This window comes from Scaptodrosophila lebanonensis, unplaced genomic scaffold (genome assembly GCF_003285725.1).
Source record: "Scaptodrosophila lebanonensis strain 11010-0011.00,11010-0021.00 unplaced genomic scaffold, SlebRS2 tig00000053-arrow-pilon, whole genome shotgun sequence".
NCBI lineage: Eukaryota > Metazoa > Arthropoda > Insecta > Diptera > Drosophilidae > Scaptodrosophila > Scaptodrosophila lebanonensis.
Genome location: NW_022060548.1, coordinates 5,327,904 through 5,347,512, shown reverse-complemented (window position 1 = coordinate 5,347,512; position 19,609 = coordinate 5,327,904). Strand labels below are relative to the sequence as shown.

Here is a 19,609-nt window from a genome sequence, read left to right as displayed (position 1 = left end):
GATCCTTATATTGCAAAAAAAGGCCGCCTGCGATATTAAATGTGCCTGGTAGAAAATATTTTGTACATTCTAATGGTGGGTAACTTTAAAAATTTCGATAGTAGCAGTGAAAGTCGATAGCCCAGAAAATTGTACGTAATATCGAAACTATAATACCTCAGTCCCATCTCTCTCTGGGACTAAACAATAAATTTGTTTCAGAAAACCAGAGAATTGTGCCGCTGACATGTCGGTTACAATGCGAATTTTTACTGCATCGCGCAATGGTTAGTTCACAGCAGTTATTATGGTATTTTTAGACTGTCAACAATAGAAACAAAGTTAAATTCGGGTCAATTAAAAGCACTTGTGAGGTTATGTAACCTTATGTCATAGCAAAACAATTCGAATTCGCAATTTCGCTATTTTACAACTTACCTTATTGAATTCTATAATCAATACAAATGTAATTGCTCATTTTAGGTAAGCGCATGTTCAGTACGACTGGTGCTCGCATGTTGGCCGCCAAAAAGCCTGAAGCCAAAGACATTGTCGAGGTGCCAAAGGGATATGTGTACGTAAACAACAAAGAGATCAGCATGGAGCTGGATGCAATCACAGATCGTGCAGCAACCACCATGTTTTTCGGTGAGCTGTTCCGCGGCTTTGGTGTCACACTGGCACACATCTTTAAGGAGCCGGCTACCATAAATTATCCCTTTGAGAAGGGACCCTTAAGTCCCCGTTTCCGTGGAGAGCACGCCTTGCGTCGTTATCCAAGTGGTGAGGAGCGTTGCATCGCCTGCAAGCTGTGCGAAGCCATTTGTCCCGCCCAGGCTATTACCATTGAGGCTGAGGAGCGCGCTGATGGAAGCAGACGCACCACTCGCTACGATATTGACATGACCAAGTGCATATATTGCGGTTTTTGCCAGGTTAGTGCGTGTAACGACTAATAATTAAATACATAGACTTTAACAACTGACTTGCAGGAAGCGTGCCCTGTCGATGCTATTGTGGAGGGTCCCAACTTTGAATTCTCCACAGAGACGCACGAGGAGTTGCTCTACAATAAGGAGAAATTGCTATGCAATGGCGATAAGTGGGAGTCGGAGATTGCATCCAATCTGCAGGCTGACCATTTGTACCGTTAAATTTTGTTAAAATAGAATACTTGTTTAGAATGAATAATCAATTAAAATATGTTCCATTGGCTGCATAAAAATAACGTGATAATAATACACGTATGAATATGTAAATTATGTAGTTGATATATATTTGAAGTTAAAACATCGCAAATCAAATGACTTAAAACATGGAATGCGGCAAAAATGCCACATAAATACATAATACAAGTTCTTATTAAATGCCTCATTATTGGCCTGGACCAGCCAAGCTCTTTTCCATGAACTTCTTTTTGGCAAAGCAAGTCCACCACTTGTTTGGCTTGCCATCGTCTGTATTAAAAACCTTCTCCAAAACCCGATTGCCAGTTTCGTGACGCAGTTGGAGCAAATATTGGCGCATCAGATCGGAATCTTGTGCCGATTGTGGCTTCGCATAAACGGCGTTCAATGGAAACCCTGCCTCGCCGGGTATATCGAATTTGGAAATGGCCAAGCTGTACATATCTTGTTGGCCCTGTGCCTTGCTGGTACAGCGTGTTAGCCGCTTCAAGCATTCGGTTATGTACAACGTGATGTAAATTAGCACACGGTCCACCTCCGACTGCATCACAAGAATTGAATTAATATACATATCTGCGGCCAGTTTCCATTTAGTTCAGCTCACCTTTATTTCATATGTTCGAAAGAAAACGTTCGCCTTAAAGAAGTAAAGTGACTCATCAATAATGTCGTTATCAATGTTGGCACTGGGCGCTGGTCCCCGCACCTGTGTGCGAAGAGGTAAGATGGCCATGTTGCCGACCTGCTGGCGGAACTCTTTAATTTGTGAATGGTACGCCTGTGGGAAAATAAAATGAAACGTTTTTAATGCTGTGTTATGGTGTTACTTTTGTTGTTGCCGCATACAACTGTAACTTGCACAAGTGATTGAACGACGAATGATTATTTAATAAGGGATAATAGGTTATCATGAACTTACCGGCATAATAATTAATAATATGAAAAGCTAATTAAAATATATTTTTTTGTGTGATTAAAATAGGAATTTCTTTTTGTTTTCGACCCAGCCCCCTAGAGTGATAAGTAATATCGACTATTTCGATAATCTAATCATAATACATCGAATAAGTTTTATTTCGGCATCGCTGGTGTGAAGATAACAACTAGTCAAGAATTGTTGAAATACTTCTAATGCGGGCTTTTAAAAAAAAATAATATTATTTTAAGAATCAAAGTAAGCTATGACAAAGATTTTTATTCAGGAAAGTAGGCGCTGCAAGTATTGCTGATAATTATTTTGAGCGGTCAGTAGTGCTTTCGTTGTGCTACGATAAGGAGTAAGAAATGCCGAAGAAAAATAAATATAAAACCGGAAAACTGAACGTCAAGGTAAGCCTTTTAGCATTAGCAAAAATACATATTTTTAACCAAATGCGCTACAGGTTGAATCTCAAACCAACGATGAGACCCAAGATCCTAAAGTGATTTTAGCTGGAGACATTGCAAATTCGCCGAAGGTTCCAGATAATGAAAGTACCACTCATGACGACACCGGCATTGATGTTAAGGATCTAAGCGATCACGAACCAATCAACGAGGAGTCTAGACATAAGGAGAAAATGGCTTCCATTGCGACAATGACGAAACGCGTTGACGACCATATTACAGCAATTGTTGACCTGCGAATGAAATTGTCTAAGCTGCAGTTGGAAGAAATGCATCTTCTCGATGGTTGTGTCGACTTTTTGCAAGAGCTCTACTTAGTTAAGCCGGAAAATTGCGATGAGTCGACTCTGGTTTTGGAAACATTCAAAGAAGTTAAGGAAAAAATTCAGGCCGTTTTTAAGCACTTTTTGCCCAGCCAAATTGAAGAACTTGAAAAGAATATCAAGTCCTTGAGTCTGAAAAATAATTCGAACTAGAATGCTCTTATGTAGTTAAATTAAATCGTTTTTAAACGACTTCATTTATGTGTATCATTATAACGGAAAAAGTATGCCAGTGCTGGAAAGCGTGAGGATCGATTGCATGCAGTCGAAGTGCGATCGAAAAAAGCTGCGCGCTAATTGGGAGTGCAATTTAAAGAGATTCTTTTTAAAACCTAATTTGCTTGCGATAGGAAATGGATGCACCTTCCGGTAGGCCACCATCGCGCTTTGTGCGTGGACGTGCTCGCGGCGGTGGCGGCTACCGTCCGTACTTTTATTTTCGACGTAAAGGGCGTGTCATACCGGCTGGTGGAAATCCACACGGACAGCCGCAAGTTCTGGATGCAGCAGAGGGAGCAGAACCATTAGGTCAACCTGGACCTTCAACTCGCGCAAGGGGCTGGAATCGATTTCGGGGCGGTGGTAATAATTCCCGAAAACGAGCAGCTGCTCTTGATTGTACGTATCTTCGACCCGAGAATTATGTGGCACCAGAAGATGCCGTGCAGTTGCAGAGTATACTTGTTGAAAATCCGTTAGAATGTCCAGGGTGGCGTTTGTACTTTCTGCGCGATGTCTATGATGCCGACAGTGAGTTGGCGAAGCGTGTAAAAGCTGTAGGGGAACACTATCAACGCAATCCGGCAAACTACGATCTGGCTGGTACACACGAATCTTGTTGGTTTTGCTTGCCGTCCCGTAGTATAATACATGATGAGCAATTGAAAGAAGTTTGGCCCACACTGGCCGAAGACATGCGCCAGCGTCCATTGCGCACCCTTGCCGCATTAGGCGCAGCCATTCACACCGTTGTGAAGGTCCACGTAGAGCAGATTAATTCTCAAACTCCACAAGAACCGAGCACTATGCTGTATGTGCCGCGTACTATGCACACTCGGAAGATATATGTGCGTCCGGAGGAGTTTGCGCCTGTGGAACGTATGACGAGCATCTCCCATGCTCGGGTAGACACCATGATGGCTGTACGCGGTATTGTGAGCAGCATTGAGGAGCCCACATACGAATTCGCTTGGCGTGCCTATCAGTGTACACGCTGCCGAGCGGTACAAGCACTGCGCGGACGAGGTCAATATTTCCCGAAGCCTTACAATTGCAAGCAGACCAAGTGTACGGCTAGGGATAACTTTGTTGAGCTGCGCAGTTCGCCCTACACACGCCTCGCTCCCCGTCAAATTATTCGGATCGAGGAATCCAACTTATCACTCCTACCAGACTACGAATCAACACTACCGGTTACTTTGGAGATAGAACTGCGCCACGATCTGGTGGATGCAGTGCATCTGGGCCAAGAAGTTGTGATCACTGGCGTGCTCAAGTTGCGTAATTTGGGCGATGAGAGCGACTGGAATAGCAGCGGCGAGATGCAGCCTTATTTAAGGGCATTGTCTGTGCAGAAAGCTTGTCATGTCAAGCGGGAATTCAGTCAACGCGACTTGGATGCCATAAGCATGATTAACAGCGAACCAAATAGCTTCAAATTGCTAGTGCAATCGCTAGTGCCTGAGGTGCATGGTTATGAAATACCTAAAGCGGCTTGTCTTCTCTCGCTTTTCGGCAGTGGTGGCTCCCAATTGAACGAGGATGGCCCCATCAATGTTCTATTGGTTGGAGATCCGGGCATAGGAAAATCCAAGCTGCTCCAATCTTGTGCTCAAATCACCGAGCGAGGGGCACACGTCAGTGGCAAGCGTGGTGCACAATCTGCACAGAAATTGGGTCATACTTTGGTCAATCGAAGCAAACGATTACTGCAAGCGGGAGCTCTGCTATCGGCCAGTAGTACAGGACATTGCACCATCGATGATGTGGACAAGTTGGCATCCAAACAAGCGCTGCTTTTGCAATCAATGCAGTCGGGCGTGGTGGGAATTCCTCTTGCCGGCAGTTTCGGCACTTTCCAGGCACATGCTTCGATCATTGCCAGTGCCAATCCGCAACGTGGTCAATACCATCAGGAGCGTTATCTGCTTCAGAACATACGCATTATGCCAGCTCTCCTCAAAGAATTTCACTTGGTTTATGTTTTGCTAGACAAGCCCACTAACATGGCACGAGATGTCTCGCTCACTGAGCATGTACGTGCCCTCCATGCTGGTGCAAAAAAACGGGCCCACATTGCGGCTCGCTATTCGCTGAAACCAAAAAGCTGTGACTCCATATGCGAAAGCACTTTTGGCGTTCTGGAGGAGGGTGAGGATAGCATAATGCAGGAAGACTTCGATCTCGACAAGCGTTTGGCACTAAATGCTATTGAGGATGCTGAGTTGGATTTGTTACCGCCCGTTTTAATGAAGAAATTCATTGCATTTGCGCGTCAAAATGTTAAACCGCTGCTTAATAAGCAAGCTGCCGAGGCCATCAAAAAGTATTTCTTGAATCTGCGTCAACACAGCGAAGCGGAGCACGAGCACAGCCAAATAGGAGCTGGGTAAGTGGAAAGAAGTCATCAATTAACTCTCAAAATAAACCTTCATCGAGATTTATATAAATAGTTACGTACACTATCCTTATAGGGTAGTATACGAGTGGGGAATGGAAAGCGTTCTGCCATGGTATTCAATTTTATTGAATGATAAGTTATATAGTAGATGCTGTTATGTTTCAGATACGAATATTAGTTAAACAAGTTATTCCCTTGCCATGAAATAAATCTAAACAAATACTTTTCTTATTTCTCATCACTTGATTGATTTGTTTATAATGTCCAAGATACGACTACAGTTATCATTTAAAAAAGGCCTTAAATTGAATTAACTTTTCAAAATATTAGTTTTGATCACTTGAACGTAAAATATAATGTAAATCTATTAGAAATATCCTATTGACCAAAGCAGATCAAATTAATAACGTGTTTTTTTTCTGAATTTGTCATTTTTAAATTCTTATAATTTGTTTCTTTAATTTACTTAAGTCTATAATATAGTAAGTCTTTTAGCATAAATAATAAGGCACTACCCAGCTACCATTTAACGCAGCAATTTTAAAAACGATGAAACCGGTAGCTCCAAAAATAGGGCCAGTACCAACGAGCAAAGATACGAGACGGTCGCCGTGAAGAAAATGTAGGAGAACTGAAAAAAATATATATCTAAAGACCCTTCTTTGGACATAATATGTCATATACTCACCATCATGCCTGTTCCAAAGTAGATGGGCTCCCGAACGGTGCTGAGAACCAAACGCGCAACCAACAGATGCACTATAAAGGCGCCATATGTCAGACGACCCAATATACGAAATATTGGTAGACAGGCAAATTTGCGCAGAATCCCTAGAAGAAGACCATTAGGATGGGGATACAATCACTTAATTATGAACACTTACAGCCCACTTTTGCAGCCATGCCCACAATAAATATGCCCAGACCAAAGGCCCAGAGATTTCGCTGCAGAGCCGCATAGATGCTGGCCCAAAGAAGTGGCAAATCTGAGTAGTAATGCTGATAGATGGGATGTGCTGAGAAAAGCCATAAAATGCCAACGGGTATGAGGGCGAACCACGTCACCTGGAAGCTCAATAGCTCCCTTAATTTGTACTGCTTAAGCGCCAGCTGATCGTAAACCAGAGCGGCTAAAACGCCAAAGAAATAGGCACCGAAATTCATTTGAAATGATGTGTAGAATTCGTTGAACTGGCGGTCGCCGATGAACGAGTCCTTTTGGGTTCTTTGGGGAATAGAATGAATAAATATTAGACCTCAATAAAAAAAAACCATATAAAATCTTACTGTGGCGTGGGCAGAAAGATGGGATAGTAGTCCAAGGCGTAGGTCAGTATAGCAGGCAGGGCTACAAAAATGGCCAAAACGCTGCCATAAAGCTGTTTACGCCACTTTGGAAACCGGTGACCCAACATTAGCAGCACCAAACTCAGCACGAAGGAGTGTGTGTCGGAGGCCAAATACCAGCCTTGCAACATACACTGAAATTAAAAATAGGACAAATAATTATGTAGTGAGATCATAAAGTAGAATGAAGGGATACTTACCCGTTCATTGGTGCGTATAAAGTTGTTAAAGTATAGCAAATTAATCCACCAATTCTTGCGACAGGCCAACTGCTCTCGTTCGTAAATGTGTCGCCACAATGGCCCACCGGCATTTTCAAAATAGACACCGCTTAGAAGTAACACGAACCCATATGGCAGCGTCAGTCTGATATATCGGAATACGTTGAACTTGACAAATAGCACGCAATATTGCAGCAAGCTCAAGGTTTTCTTCTGCAGTCTGGCCACAGCCAACCAATTGATGGTCAGAAGCAATCCACTGATGACAAAGAAGGTGACGGTGATGAGGGAACCCGAAATAAGAAGCGTACCAGCAACCGTGTGCAGCATTCGCTCTGGATCCTGCGGATTACTGATCGCACTCTCATAGATCACCCAATTGGTGTGCGCAAAGATTACCAAGAACATGGCGAAGAACTTGAAGCAGTCGAGAAAACGCAGCTCACGTCCAATCTTGCCATTGGGCTCCTGATTCAAACGATACCAATTGCGTGCCAGCGAAAAGATGAGGAACACCTGCTGTACGCGACTCTTGGGCGGTGTCTTATAATGATCGCGTTCCTTTAACATTTTGTCATGACGCTGACGCTTCAAATGCAAATCGACTAAGCTGCTCATAATCGTTAGGAGCACGAGTCCACCAAGTACCGCAAAGAATGTCAGGTTCCAGGCATCTGAAAGAGTTGCCACAATATTTGTCATTATTAATTGCTTGAATTTTAATAAACCTGCTCTGCCAATGACTGGAACTACTCTAACTGTTAGGGTTCAAAAGTTATAGATGTTCATACTGACGGACAGACGGACAAACGATCCTACGTGTATTCTTCATTTACGCAGAGAGCAACTTTTTCAAATAATTTTTGAAATGTGTCTGATATTATGAGAAATACAAAGAACAGTATTTACTAATCTTGGTTCAAATACGGATTTCTTCGCGTTTCGATTGCAGTTTAATAGGGTTGCTCAAAACGCTATAACAAGAAGAAAAATATATGTTTTATAATATCACCCACCGTCCTCGACAACTTTCTCAGCCTGGTCGCAATATTCCACCACGCTCTTGGCTCGTACTCCAAATCCCCGTTGCTTTAGTCGCCAGTTAATGCAGATATTGGTCAGGCGTTGGTAACGAGCCCGGTTGCTCGCCTCGGCTGAGAATAATTCCAAATACACGTTCACCTATGAATCAAACAGAAATAAACAAACCAAAATGATATTCAATATATATCGATATATGATGCCCGTATCAAGGCCTTAACCTTGAAAGAAATGCGTGAGATGAAATTACAATATTGTGTTAGCTCTTCAAAGCAAACGAAAACATGCACACACGAGTATGTGAGCTCTTAATGGGACCTAAGACCACGATGTTCATGGTTTCAGCGGCATTTATAAAATGCATTTTATGCGAAGGTAGAGACATAAAAATCGCAGTTACAGAAAATCTTTTAAGATTCAATTTTCCTTGACGTTGACATAATTTATGGAAAAAATGCATGGAATATGTGAGCGGCCTATAAATAGCTAGGGGATATCATAAAAATAACTACGTAGACACCATAAATAGATTGATGCAATCTAGATGAAATATTCATAGAAATAAAATACCACTTGAGGCTATTAATTCAATCTTAACTGAGCTCCAGTTTGCAAATAAAAATTACATCTATCAGACCTATTTCAATTGTGTACAATTTTTCGTTTTTGGACCAAAAACACTTTTTTTTTAAATTGAATATTTTTTAAAAGGAAATTGCAATTCATCTATGCTTAGATTTAAAATTTTTCGGAACAGTTTAGGTTTATTGAAAGGTATTCTTGCTTTTTAATAATTAAATGCAGCACTTAACAATTTCAGTTGTTAAAAACTTCTAATGTGGTTCTATTTCTATTTGTATTCATTGTAAAAACTTTTAATGGCTTAGTGCTTAGTTATAAATAAGTGGATTTGAATGATTTCGTAAAATTCCAAATTGCATTTAAATCCAAAAATTATTTAAGTAATGTACAGATCCATATAATTATTAAAGAATAAACTTTATATCTACTTATTTTAGGGGTCTCTTCAATTTATAAGGAATTTCATTTGGCAGCTGTATTATCATATTATACTCCCAACTCGGACAACAATTTTTGAGATATAAAAACAACAACAAAACTCCTGTAGGTGTCATTATCGTCATCACTTTCTTATGTTGGCAATTTTGTTGTGTGCTAATTTCCCCTGAAACAGTCATACAGACTGACCCCCTTTTGCGCCAACTCTGCATATTAATTCGAGTTGAATAAACTTTGTGCTGTTATCAAAGTTTGAGCCTCTGAAACGTCTGTCTCGTTGTCTCGTGTTGGTGTCGTTTTGTATTAGCCATTGCTTTCGTAGTGGGTTTTGATGTATTTTTTTTTATTCGTTTTTCGTTTTTGTCTGGTCATTCATCGTGACGTTTGAAACGGCGCTCAATTTTGTATGTAAAATCGTCATTTTTGTTGTCTGTGAAGCCAAATCGTTTTGCAATCGTTGAATGGGCAGCGGCCAGCGGTGTTTTTAATGCAGTTTGGAGTGCAATTTGTTGGCTTGTTGATTGGGTAAACCGTACAAATTGAATTAAACGAATGTGTGAACATTTGATGATGAAGTTAAAAAATAAGAAATCAAGAAGACAAGAAGACAATGCAACGACTCGCCTTTTTTTTTACTCACCTTCTCGTTGTCACTCAGTGTGCCTTCGTAGAGGGTCTGCGTCTCATTGGCGTTCAAATCATCGAGCGCCGTCTCACAGGCATGCACACAGATACCAAAGTACAGGTGGCGATGGTCGAAGTGGTGTCGATTGTATTTGGATATGTCGACTATAGCCCGCCAAGCCGGTGCCTTCTCATTTGGTTGCACCTCGGCGCGCACGAAGCAATAGGTTGGCTGGCTGTGGCTAAACTCCTGAAGGCAGCGATCGTAGTCGTCCAGATCGTAGAGGTCCGGCATCTCATAATACTGCGTCACTGTTTGAACGAAGATGCGTCAATTAGGTACGCATCGAGGAAGTGTTATTACGAGTTAATAAGATGATTCAGCAGCAATCGTAGATACATATATAGGTATTTATGTATACGAAGATATGCAGAGACAATCAAAACTAGTTTTTTCTGCAACTGGCTGGCAGTCAGAATCCTTTTCGATGCCCGTTCTGGCAAGTGCAACAAAGTGAAAGGAAACTAGTTTCCTGTGGGCGCTTTATCCATCGCTCGTCTAATTGCCATGGAAATTTTTTACGAAAGACTTAGGCAACGAACTTGCTCGAACTTGACAAGAATCGTTTTTGCATTTACACAGTCGGATTAATTCCATACCATCCGTCGTATGTATTCGCACAGCACGAAAGGGATACAAATATATTTTTACTTAAATCTAAATTTATATATAATAATATAATATAATATAATTAATCTTTTCAAAAAACTAATCAGATTTTTCTGCATTAAATTATTTGTATTCTATAAATGTGTGGAAAAAGTTGTATTTAAATAGTGGAGCATCCTTACTTTTCCGATTTGGAAAGGAAACCGCATTATATGATACTTGTCGTTCTGAACATAAATTCGCAATACCAGTTGTGGTTGGTTTCGTTTCTATATGTACCATTTCCTCGATATGGGTAATCACAGTGACTCGATGGAACGTTTGCTGCCAAATTTAATTAGCGTACTAATATTCTTATATTTTATGCAAACAAATTTTTGCAAATATACATATACACGTATGTTTTAAGTACTTGTGCAAATAATTTCCGATTGACTCAGTGCATTCAAATACGCCTAAACGTTGTTCTGAGGACGCTGACCCCGTCAGCAAAAGGTTCTATTTTAAATTTAAATATCTCTCGGCTAATTGGGCATGCTATGTCCTGATTGAGCTCTTCAAGCAAGTCGGTCTGATAGCCTTGTAGCCCCGAAAATTGAAAACCAGAACAGCATTTAGCACAACGCAAATTTGTGTTATGACTAAACAAAAAAAAGCTGACTAAAAAGCAATTAGCAAGTATAAGTATTAAAAAACATACCGAAAATTGAAGATGAGATAAGAATCATGTGTAAAAAAATCATTTTCCATGCTCTATCGCCGTTGATTTGTAAGAAATTTGTATTTTGTTTTCCAAATTAAATATAGATGATATATATAGATATAAAAGAACGCTTTAAGAATGTATGTGCTGTGCTTAAAATTGTAACATGTGCGAATCTTAATTAATATTAATTATTTCTATATTAATTTTTCCATTGTCTGGGTCACTTAAATTACCAACATATTATCACTCACTGTCTGATTTCTGAGGGATTATATAGTACACTTGTGGAATGAATTTGTTTTTACTTTGAAGAAGACTCTTTAAAATAATATATATATAAGTACATGAGTTTTCAGAATTGGATTGATTTCGAAAACGATCTTTCTACTGAATCATTTAATTTAATTTGGAGTGCAAAATCTGCAAAATTTGTGCACTTCTTGAACCTACATGAACTGCATAATTGTATTTGAATAAACTGATAAATAAATTTGCAAAAATGTGAAATATCTTAACAATTGTGGTATGCATGTTCATATTTGAAATTTGTTTGCATCGTCTAAATTGGTATGCAAATAGTGCAAAATCATCGCATTACTTGAGACAGGTGACCGTTTTTGCTTCTCATTTAAGGGGATAATTTTGTGTGCTTTAGAAACACACACACACACCGACACACGCCAAAACGAAAATACAAATAAAAATGTAATGGTTGCTCAATTTGTGGGCTGGGTGTTTTAAACTGTTGTGATTGTGGTTGTCGTTGTATTATAGTTGAAGCACTTGTTTAGATGTACTATACTTCAGAACAAGTGGAACTTACAAACTAGGAACATGATATGCATGTGACAAAATTAATAATGGTTCTCGATCTGGGTGTAACTGCAATTGATTCCTAATAGGTGTTTACGAAATACAAATAATGCATTCAATTTAAGCTATACTTAATGGGATTTACATTTACATAATGGACTTTTGGATAGTTTTTTAATAGGCTGACTTAGATTGTTTACAAAATATGAAACGCTTTCATTATAATAAAATTACTTTTTTAGAGCCTATGTATGTCTTTATCTTTCTCTATCGATCTCTATTTAGGGATATGACTTCCTTAATCTAAACCTGATAATTGTCGAACAGTGTTCTAGAAAATGTTCTGGTGTCCTCTTGTCTTTACGGCAGGTGGTGTTCTCCACAACTAAAAAGATTAGCTACAAAAATAGTTTTCTTCGATTCTAAACAAATCGTTTCTTCATCTAAACTGCTCCTACATATCAAAACTACCTGTCTAACTCAATTTCTAAACGATTCATTTGAACTTTATTACAACCAAAATGATTTCTAGATCATTTTGAGTTTGAACACATTTGATCGCATTAATATGAACATAAGTAAAAAAATATCCAAAATATCAATTTAGAAAATACAACTTTTTTGAACTTTTCCGATATTTCCATCACATTAAATATTAAACGTTTTTTTAAACGTTGCAATTTTAAAATTTAGGTATAACCCCGACATGTCTTAGATTTTAATAATAATAAAGCTGACATTTACAATATAAGTAACATGTCAATTGGGGGATTTAATGTGGGTTTTCCAATCCCACTATATTCGTAGATGAGTTAAATTCTCTTGAAGTACGATGAGGTTTTCACATAATATATGAAATAGTAAGCCCTCAATAGGCATAGCAAATCAACTGACATTTACATGTTTTATGTGATTAGTTAAATGATCTCATCGCACTTTTTCGATTTAAATCAATTTAATAGTTATTGCTTTTTGGATTGTGTTTAGAAAACTTTGGTGTCTTTGGGTAATTTGCTGATTCATGATAGCACTTTAGCAAGAATCTTGGGTAACATTTCAAAATGAGGTGTGGGTTTTTCGCGATCAAATTTGTGATTAAACCACACATTTGCCATTACGCAAATGTGAAATGCACTTACTATTCATTTCAAAACCTCGAGCCAACGTCAATATGGTGCCCAAGGCCCAAAAGAATTGTAGCAGAAGACGCGAAGTCCACATGTTTTGCACTGCACTCTCTTTTGTAATGTCAACTAATTAATAAGTGGGTGTATATGTTTTTCGTTTATCTTCACTTTCAACACCCGTAAAAATATCCGTGGGTCGATGCAACTCGAAAATGCAACAAAATTTCATCAACGAACCCGAAGACACGAAAAATGCGTAAAACAAAAGCAAATACCGAAATGCCGAAATGCGCTTTCAATGTCAATGTTAGGAAATTCAAGATGCACTCTGTGTATTGATTGCGTTGTCTACCGATGGATGGCACGGCCGCTTTCGAATGGTTCAGAGGGTCCGCCACTTTCGAACCGAGCGCGCCAACGTGCGAAACGAGAATGAATACTCGCAGAGCACGAATGACTTACTAGATGATGATGGTGCGTGCCGTCGAGCCCTGGAGAGGCAACAACATCATCAAACACAGCCACAGCACCATCATCAACCACAACAACATCATCATTAGCAGCTACAGCAACGACAACAACTGGTTCCCTTAAACTCTGTAATGGAACTCTTGATGATGCGATGACTGTGGCTGATGTTTCAAAATTGTGTACGAAAATGTTGTAAAAATGTTCGTTGTGGGACATGTTTGATGCTTGATGATCCGCGCCCACACTCAGCTGATTTGTTATTGTCACCATTTTGTATCTAGATAAGGTATTCTCATTTATGCTATTAAGTCACAAGCCTACATCCATAAACGGCTTTTTGGTTAGGTAAAAACCAAAAGAGTTCTCGTGGAAGTGGGGATAAACAAACGCATTTCGCATTCGAACGTGAACGAACAATTTAGCACGTTTCTAGGTTTTATACAGAAAATTTATTTATAATGAGTTTTGAGTTATCTTACGTTAGAAAAGAAGTAGAAGACGAAACGCAAAATGAATAAATCTTTATTATGGCAAAACAGATGTGAATTTAAGGCCCCAGGCCTATCATTGAAATGTTTTTGATTTTTGTTGTAGTTGATTTGTTGGTGTTTTATTGTGTTTGGCTTCTTGTTGACTTTCGGGTTTGTTGGCATGTGCGACGCACAATACCAAAAACACACAAATCTGCTAATTAAAATAGGCCAAAAAAGCAGAGATGAGAATGAACTCATGGCATGCCTTGCAAAGGTATTGGACAACAAACTCTGCTAATAGTGATGCCTAATTTTAATTTTGCAGAATGTTTTTACATGCTAATGAATGTATAACTAACCTTATAACCTATTTAGATTCATTAAAATATATGCTACATGAGGTCAGACCTTGTATAAACGGTCCAAGTTCATTACATTAAATTAATTTTTTAAATAAGTATGTAATACAATGTAGCACGTGAGTATATACTCCTTTAATATATACAAGTACAGGTATTTTAGATTATGTGCAACATTTTTGTTTTTATCAAATCTGTTCTTTTAAAATGCCAATTATCTTTCAAAGATTTGATTCTTCAAAATCAATTAAAATACAAGTTTGTAATAAGTTTACAAAATAGTTAGTTAATTTAGTTGTTAATACCAGCCATCATAAGTTAAAAGAAGAATGTTTCGGAATATTCCGTTTCAGAAATTTCGCTATTTAATTTCACAATATTATTATTCAATTTTTATAAATTTCACAAATTTAATTCTGGATTTGTCAGCGCTTAGGTACTTTGTATGAGAATCGCAGAGGAGGGCGCCCACAATATTTTTATTTAATTTATCAGAAATTTCACAATTTAAATTCACAAATTTATTATTTAATTTTTTAGAAATTTCACAATTAAATTCTTGATTTGCCAACGCTTAGGTACTTGCTATGAGAATCGCAGAGGAGGGCGCCTACAATATTATGATTTAATTTATCAGAACATTTCACAATTTAATTCTCAATTTGCCAACGCTTAGGTAGTTGCTAGTTCTATTAAATTTTGTAGAAATTTCACAAATTTATTATTTAATTTTTTAGAAATTTCACAATTTAATTCTCGATTTGTCAACGCTTAGGTAGTTGCTATGAAAATCGCAGAGGAGGGCGTTCACAATATTTCTATTAAAGTTTGTAGAAATTGCACAAATTTATTATTTATTTTTCAGAAATGAGGCCTAAGCCATCATTAACTCTCCGTTTCTCTAACAACATACGATGCATATTTTCTCCTTAAAGGCAACTTCTCGGCTTGGTACATCTTTCGCAGGCACGTGCACGTCTGGATCTGTCCCATATTGTAACGCCAGCCCACGTTCGTGAAGTTATCTCTGTCCTGACCGAGAGTATGGCTCAGACGAGTCTGGGTGGAGAGTGTGGTCAGATAATGAATACTGTTGCCGCATCCGCTTCTGGCAGCAAGTCTTCGCAATTACGCGCCTTTTTGCGAATAATGCAATTAAGATCGGCTGCTCTTGGCCGACGCATTTTCGAATATGAAGAGCTCAAGGAAATGGGCACGCGCGCCGGCATTATGACGGGAATTGCAGATCTGGTGGATCAGGCTAATCTGCAAGGGCATTTGTTGAAGAAAGGAATCAACATGTATGAAGTGGTGCCGGATAGATAAAGCTAAAAGGTAATTACCTAATGAAAATATAAGAAGTACCTAATCACAATCTCTAGGCCTAGCAGGTTTCTCTTTAAATTTCCATTTTAATTTTTCGCGCAATTTTTAAGTTTATTTATGAAGCATTTATAATTTATATAGAGGGAGCCGTTAATTACAATTCCAAACTTCATTTCACGTAATTTATCAAATGTTAATCAATTGCTTTCATCATCCTGACCCCTCATTAAAGGGCACTACTATGTTTTTCATAAAAACGATTCCATTCAATGGTTTCATGTAATACTTTATTTCTTTTGTATAGTTTTAAATACATATACTTTACATATACATATACTAGTTTTCGTATAAATATTTAATTCCTTCACAATAAATCTTTAAATAAGTTTAAGAACTAAGTAAACTGATAAAATGTCTTTGTTATACCCATTTCGGTTGCTTAAAAGAATGGTTTTCGTATATTGCAGCGACTTGAATGTTTTTTGTGTGGCTTTTAAAGTTAGTAACTATTGTTTTATTTCTATATTTATCTGCATATAATGGGTTTATTTATTCATTACTTCATTTAGTTATAGCACTTACTCTAGAGTACAGCACTATCCATATTTGTTGGCTTAGCCTAGGGGGGTATTACATTTAATTAGAGCTATTTTTTACCATGTCTTGAAATCGTTGCATCTATTTACATGCGCTCCATCGCGCCTCACTAATATCGTTCATACTATAAATGTACCCCAATATTTGGCTTAACTTTTGCTATTCAATAAAAACCTTATTCTATAGATCAATGAAATTATTGTTAATTTTTGTTTTCGTGTTAATAATGAAATGCATTTAAATTTGCTAAATCAAAAGTAGTTTTCATATAAATTTTGCATTAGGTTTAAGCTAATCAGTCTAAAAAGATAAAACGAAAAGGCATACATTGTATTTTGCAAATGTAAATAAACTTATAAGTTAAATACCGTTGCTGCTTAATATGTAACGAAGAAATTTTTGCTAAATATTTGCAACTACTCACATACATATTTCATGCTAAATATATAGATATACACATACATATAATAATGCAGCTAAACTACTCGTACTTTGTAACTTAGGCTAGAACACAAGGCTGAAGTAATTATGCGTTTAATTCGAGCTCACAAACTATATTTTCATCGTCATTATATAATGTGTCTTGTCTCTTAGTTAAGAGCTCTGATTTTCAAACGGACCGCAGCGGAATGATGTGCCAGCTTCGGCAGTTGTTTGTGAATGGTGACCTATGCAGGTCTGTTTCCGCTTGCGAATTCAATTCAAATATGCGGAATTAGTGAATTAAACGGTTTCAAAAGTCAGTGGAACACCTTTTTGAAAACCGAAAAACTATATCGTTTGTCAGAGTAGAAAATTGTTACAAATTTCGCTGTCACATAATTTGATCGAATTCGGAAACGGAAAAAGGCGGTAATGCTATTTCGTGTGTTAGTCGTGAAGACTGACGCCCATAATCATATTTACTGGCCTATAGAAATTTTTCAATTCCACTTTCTAAGTAATGAAATCACAACTATGGAATATGAAGTGAAAGTAGGAGAGTATGAAACAAATTCGATTAATAGATGGAGATCCAAGGGTGCCAAAGTTGATCTTTAAAGTACTAAATTTTCTTTACTTAGATTTGAAAAATTACAAGGATGGATAGACCTTGTATGTGTCTATGAACGCAAGGATCTCGGAAAGTATAAATGCAAGACTAAACATATTTGGTATAGGTTTTCATAAATCCAAAACAAAACATAAATTTGTCTTTTTACATACAAAAATCTTGGATCGGTTTCTGTTCCGAGTTGATTTGCTGAAGACTTTATTTTTTGTGAATCAGCATTTAAAAAAACAAGGAAGAAAAATAAACTTAAATTCGAAAGTCATGTTGCTGATTTCATTTCCCAATGTCTAAATTGTTTGTCCCGGTATAATGTTTAGGAAATATGATTATGGGAGTTGTGCAAATATTTTTAAGAACATTTTTTCGCACTTGGGTCGTAAGACCGCACACTTTTCTTCTATCAACTAAGTTCTATGTGTATGTGAGTGTATCTGTTTGTTTGTTTGTTTGTGTGTTTCTGTTTTGTACTTTTAAATGTGAGATAGCTGTGAAGACGCGCGAGGAAGTTAAATATAAAGCTAGACGACGTGCACTTTGCGCTTAAGTCTACGGGCAAAAATAAATACATGCATACAATTATAAATATTTAACATAACGTAACGGAAATGAGATGCAATATGATGCACTTGGACTCTCAACAGCGAATTCAGTACAACACAGACGAACTCAGACACCTTACAGCTCGCCCCGGAAAGTTAAATTAAAGGTGCGTAGCTCCATGGGCTGTAACGTGATTTCGCTAAAGGAGCGCAAACGCTCACGTTCATTGTCCTGCAAGGCGCCGCCCGTCAATGTGGTGGTCTCAATGCTCTGCAGACGTAGTGCACCAAGCTGGACCGCGCCCAGGCCGCTACCGTCCAGCGTGCAAACGCCAGTTAAGTCCACCTGCTGGGCACGAACACTGCAGTCGTAGCCCTGGCGGTGCAGTACAAGGAGCGCCGAGGCGGACGGAAAGAGTTGCAGCTGCGGCTCCGAAAGCGTGCGCAACGTGGTCAGATGGACGTCACAGGGAAGCGCACCACGGGGCAAGAGACGCACCAGTGACTGCAGCTGTGCCGGTGGCAGATCAAAGTTCTCCACAAAGTAGAGATTCGGTGGGTAGCGCAAGGTATTCGCCAGCTGTTGGGCATGCAGGCTGGGCACCTTGTAGTTGGGCGGCTGTGTCACGTGCTGGCCACCAGGCATATCCTCGACGAGAAGCCAGAATTTGTGACGTGTCATTCGACTGTCCACAACGCCCTCACCCATGCCGCGATAATCGTCGTAGAGTGTACGCCGATCTAGCATCACCTCCAGCTGACCTGGCTCGTAGCTGGCTGCGCCCTGCGCGTGTGTGGTGAGCAGCGAGAGACGCACGTGAGAGTCCTGTATGAAGGCGCCTGATGTGATGGGAAAGTAGTTGCCCTCAATGCCAATTGCTGGAACTTTGATGCGTCTGCAAGGAAGAAGGCAAATAGTTAATAATTGATAAAGAAGTGCACCTAACGGGCTGGCAGAATGAAAGAACAGTTCAAGTATCATATCTCATAATTTCAATTTTGAAAGTACGGATCGAATGACGGCTCAGGACTTTGAATAATGATGAAATGGCATCAAGCTGTACTCCAAAAAGGTTTGTTGAATATTAATTCTACAGCGTTATCAAGTGTTTATGCTTAGCATGTTCTGCCCTTGTGGGTGGACTTACTCATGATACTGAAAGCCGTTCTGATCGCTATAGAATACTGGAAGTTCCGGTATGGTGCCCTCCGGCTCCTTCAGCACATCGCGTTGTATTGGCGCCGGTGCAATGTTATCAATGTTGGTCACCAGACGCATGAAAAGCTCCGTTTCCCGATTTTTAGGCGGCGGCTCAAAGTCAATATCATTCTCTATATAGATGGCAGCATCCAGATGCGTGTGTGTGTTGAAAATGCGCACAGTGTGTGCCAGGAATGGGCCATAGATGACGGTCACATCGCTGGCAATGGGCCCGGAAGTGATGATAATGCGTACATCCACATACTGTTCCAGCACGTCCTTCTCAGCCTCGCTTTGCTCCGGATCTGTTTTGAAAAGGTAGGCACCCGAATGGAACTGGGCACTGCGATAGGCGGCAAATCTGATGGCGCTCTGCATCGGTTGCAAGAGCTGTTGCTGCTTGTTCTTCCGAGTAATGGTTTTAAGGAAGCCGCTTTTCTCGTCAAACAACAGACGCATGTTGTGGTTCTCCAATTGTATGTCGCCTGAAAAATATTATTCATTTGAACATAAATAAATGTGTAA

At 39.0% G+C, this 19,609-nt stretch overlaps 6 protein-coding genes across 8 annotated transcripts in view; 3 read left to right on the top strand and 3 right to left on the bottom strand.

Annotated features, from left to right (window-relative positions):
- The first annotated feature begins 156 nt into the window (after window positions 1-156).
- LOC115623457 (NADH-ubiquinone oxidoreductase subunit 8) lies at window positions 157-1,238 on the top strand. The gene is made up of 3 exons (XM_030517813.1): window positions 157-266; window positions 463-914; window positions 972-1,238. The coding sequence occupies exons 1-3, from the start codon at window positions 227-229 to the stop codon at window positions 1,131-1,133; spliced, it is 654 nt and encodes a 217-aa protein (XP_030373673.1). The 5' UTR covers window positions 157-226; the 3' UTR covers window positions 1,134-1,238.
- Window positions 1,231-2,275, bottom strand: LOC115623458 (actin-related protein 2/3 complex subunit 3). The gene is made up of 3 exons (XM_030517814.1): window positions 2,086-2,275; window positions 1,771-1,944; window positions 1,231-1,707 (listed from the first exon to the last, which is right to left on the bottom strand). The coding sequence occupies exons 1-3, from the start codon at window positions 2,089-2,091 to the stop codon at window positions 1,354-1,356; spliced, it is 534 nt and encodes a 177-aa protein (XP_030373674.1). The 5' UTR covers window positions 2,092-2,275; the 3' UTR covers window positions 1,231-1,353.
- Window positions 2,276-2,426: 151 nt separating this feature from the next.
- On the top strand, window positions 2,427-3,068 carry LOC115624260. The gene is made up of 2 exons (XM_030518884.1): window positions 2,427-2,495; window positions 2,549-3,068. Exons 1-2 carry the CDS (start codon window positions 2,451-2,453, stop codon window positions 3,026-3,028), a joined length of 525 nt encoding a protein of 174 aa, XP_030374744.1. The 5' UTR covers window positions 2,427-2,450; the 3' UTR covers window positions 3,029-3,068.
- Window positions 3,069-3,228: 160 nt separating this feature from the next.
- LOC115623859 (DNA replication licensing factor REC) lies at window positions 3,229-15,802 on the top strand. Its single transcript, XM_030518404.1, has 2 exons — window positions 3,229-5,483; window positions 15,303-15,802. The coding sequence occupies exons 1-2, from the start codon at window positions 3,229-3,231 to the stop codon at window positions 15,691-15,693; spliced, it is 2,646 nt and encodes an 881-aa protein (XP_030374264.1). The 3' UTR covers window positions 15,694-15,802.
- Window positions 6,016-13,205, bottom strand: LOC115623858 (nose resistant to fluoxetine protein 6). The gene is made up of 8 exons (XM_030518403.1): window positions 13,077-13,205; window positions 9,765-10,060; window positions 8,080-8,245; window positions 7,043-7,737; window positions 6,783-6,976; window positions 6,380-6,720; window positions 6,184-6,326; window positions 6,016-6,126 (listed from the first exon to the last, which is right to left on the bottom strand). Exons 1-8 carry the CDS (start codon window positions 13,156-13,158, stop codon window positions 6,022-6,024), a joined length of 2,022 nt encoding a protein of 673 aa, XP_030374263.1. The 5' UTR covers window positions 13,159-13,205; the 3' UTR covers window positions 6,016-6,021.
- Window positions 15,803-15,958: 156 nt separating the features above from the next.
- LOC115623637 (alpha-mannosidase 2) overlaps window positions 15,959-19,609 on the bottom strand; it is a 31,163-nt gene continuing 27,512 nt past the window's right edge. For all 3 annotated transcript variants that reach the window (XM_030518079.1, XM_030518081.1, XM_030518080.1), the window contains exons 4-5: window positions 19,032-19,569; window positions 15,959-18,779 (exon numbers count right to left, since the gene is read on the bottom strand). In XM_030518079.1, coding sequence (XP_030373939.1) covers window positions 18,020-18,779; window positions 19,032-19,569 — 1,298 coding nt within the window. In that variant the 3' untranslated portion in view covers window positions 15,959-18,019. The remainder of the gene's footprint in view (window positions 18,780-19,031; window positions 19,570-19,609) is intronic.

Coding starts and splice junctions, on each gene's coding strand:
- LOC115623457 (XM_030517813.1), top strand. CDS start 227: ATGTCGGTTACAATGCGAATTTTTACTGCATCGCGCAATG. Junction 267..462: donor TTTTACTGCATCGCGCAATG/GTTAGTTCACAG, acceptor TGCTCATTTTAG/GTAAGCGCATGTTCAGTACG. Junction 915..971: donor TATATTGCGGTTTTTGCCAG/GTTAGTGCGTGT, acceptor ACTGACTTGCAG/GAAGCGTGCCCTGTCGATGC.
- LOC115623859 (XM_030518404.1), top strand. CDS start 3,229: ATGGATGCACCTTCCGGTAGGCCACCATCGCGCTTTGTGCGTGGACGT. Junction 5,484..15,302: donor CACAGCCAAATAGGAGCTGG/GTAAGTGGAAAG, acceptor TTCTCCTTAAAG/GCAACTTCTCGGCTTGGTAC.
- LOC115623858 (XM_030518403.1), bottom strand. CDS start 13,158: ATGTGGACTTCGCGTCTTCTGCTACAATTCTTTTGGGCCTTGGGCACC. Junction 8,246..9,764: donor CACTGAGTGACAACGAGAAG/GTGAGTAAAAAA, acceptor TTTGATTCATAG/GTGAACGTGTATTTGGAATT. Junction 6,127..6,183: donor ACTTTGGAACAGGCATGATG/GTGAGTATATGA, acceptor TATTTTTTTCAG/TTCTCCTACATTTTCTTCAC.
- LOC115624260 (XM_030518884.1), top strand. CDS start 2,451: ATGCCGAAGAAAAATAAATATAAAACCGGAAAACTGAACGTCAAG. Junction 2,496..2,548: donor CCGGAAAACTGAACGTCAAG/GTAAGCCTTTTA, acceptor AATGCGCTACAG/GTTGAATCTCAAACCAACGA.
- LOC115623458 (XM_030517814.1), bottom strand. Junction 1,708..1,770: donor TTCGAACATATGAAATAAAG/GTGAGCTGAACT, acceptor CTTGTGATGCAG/TCGGAGGTGGACCGTGTGCT.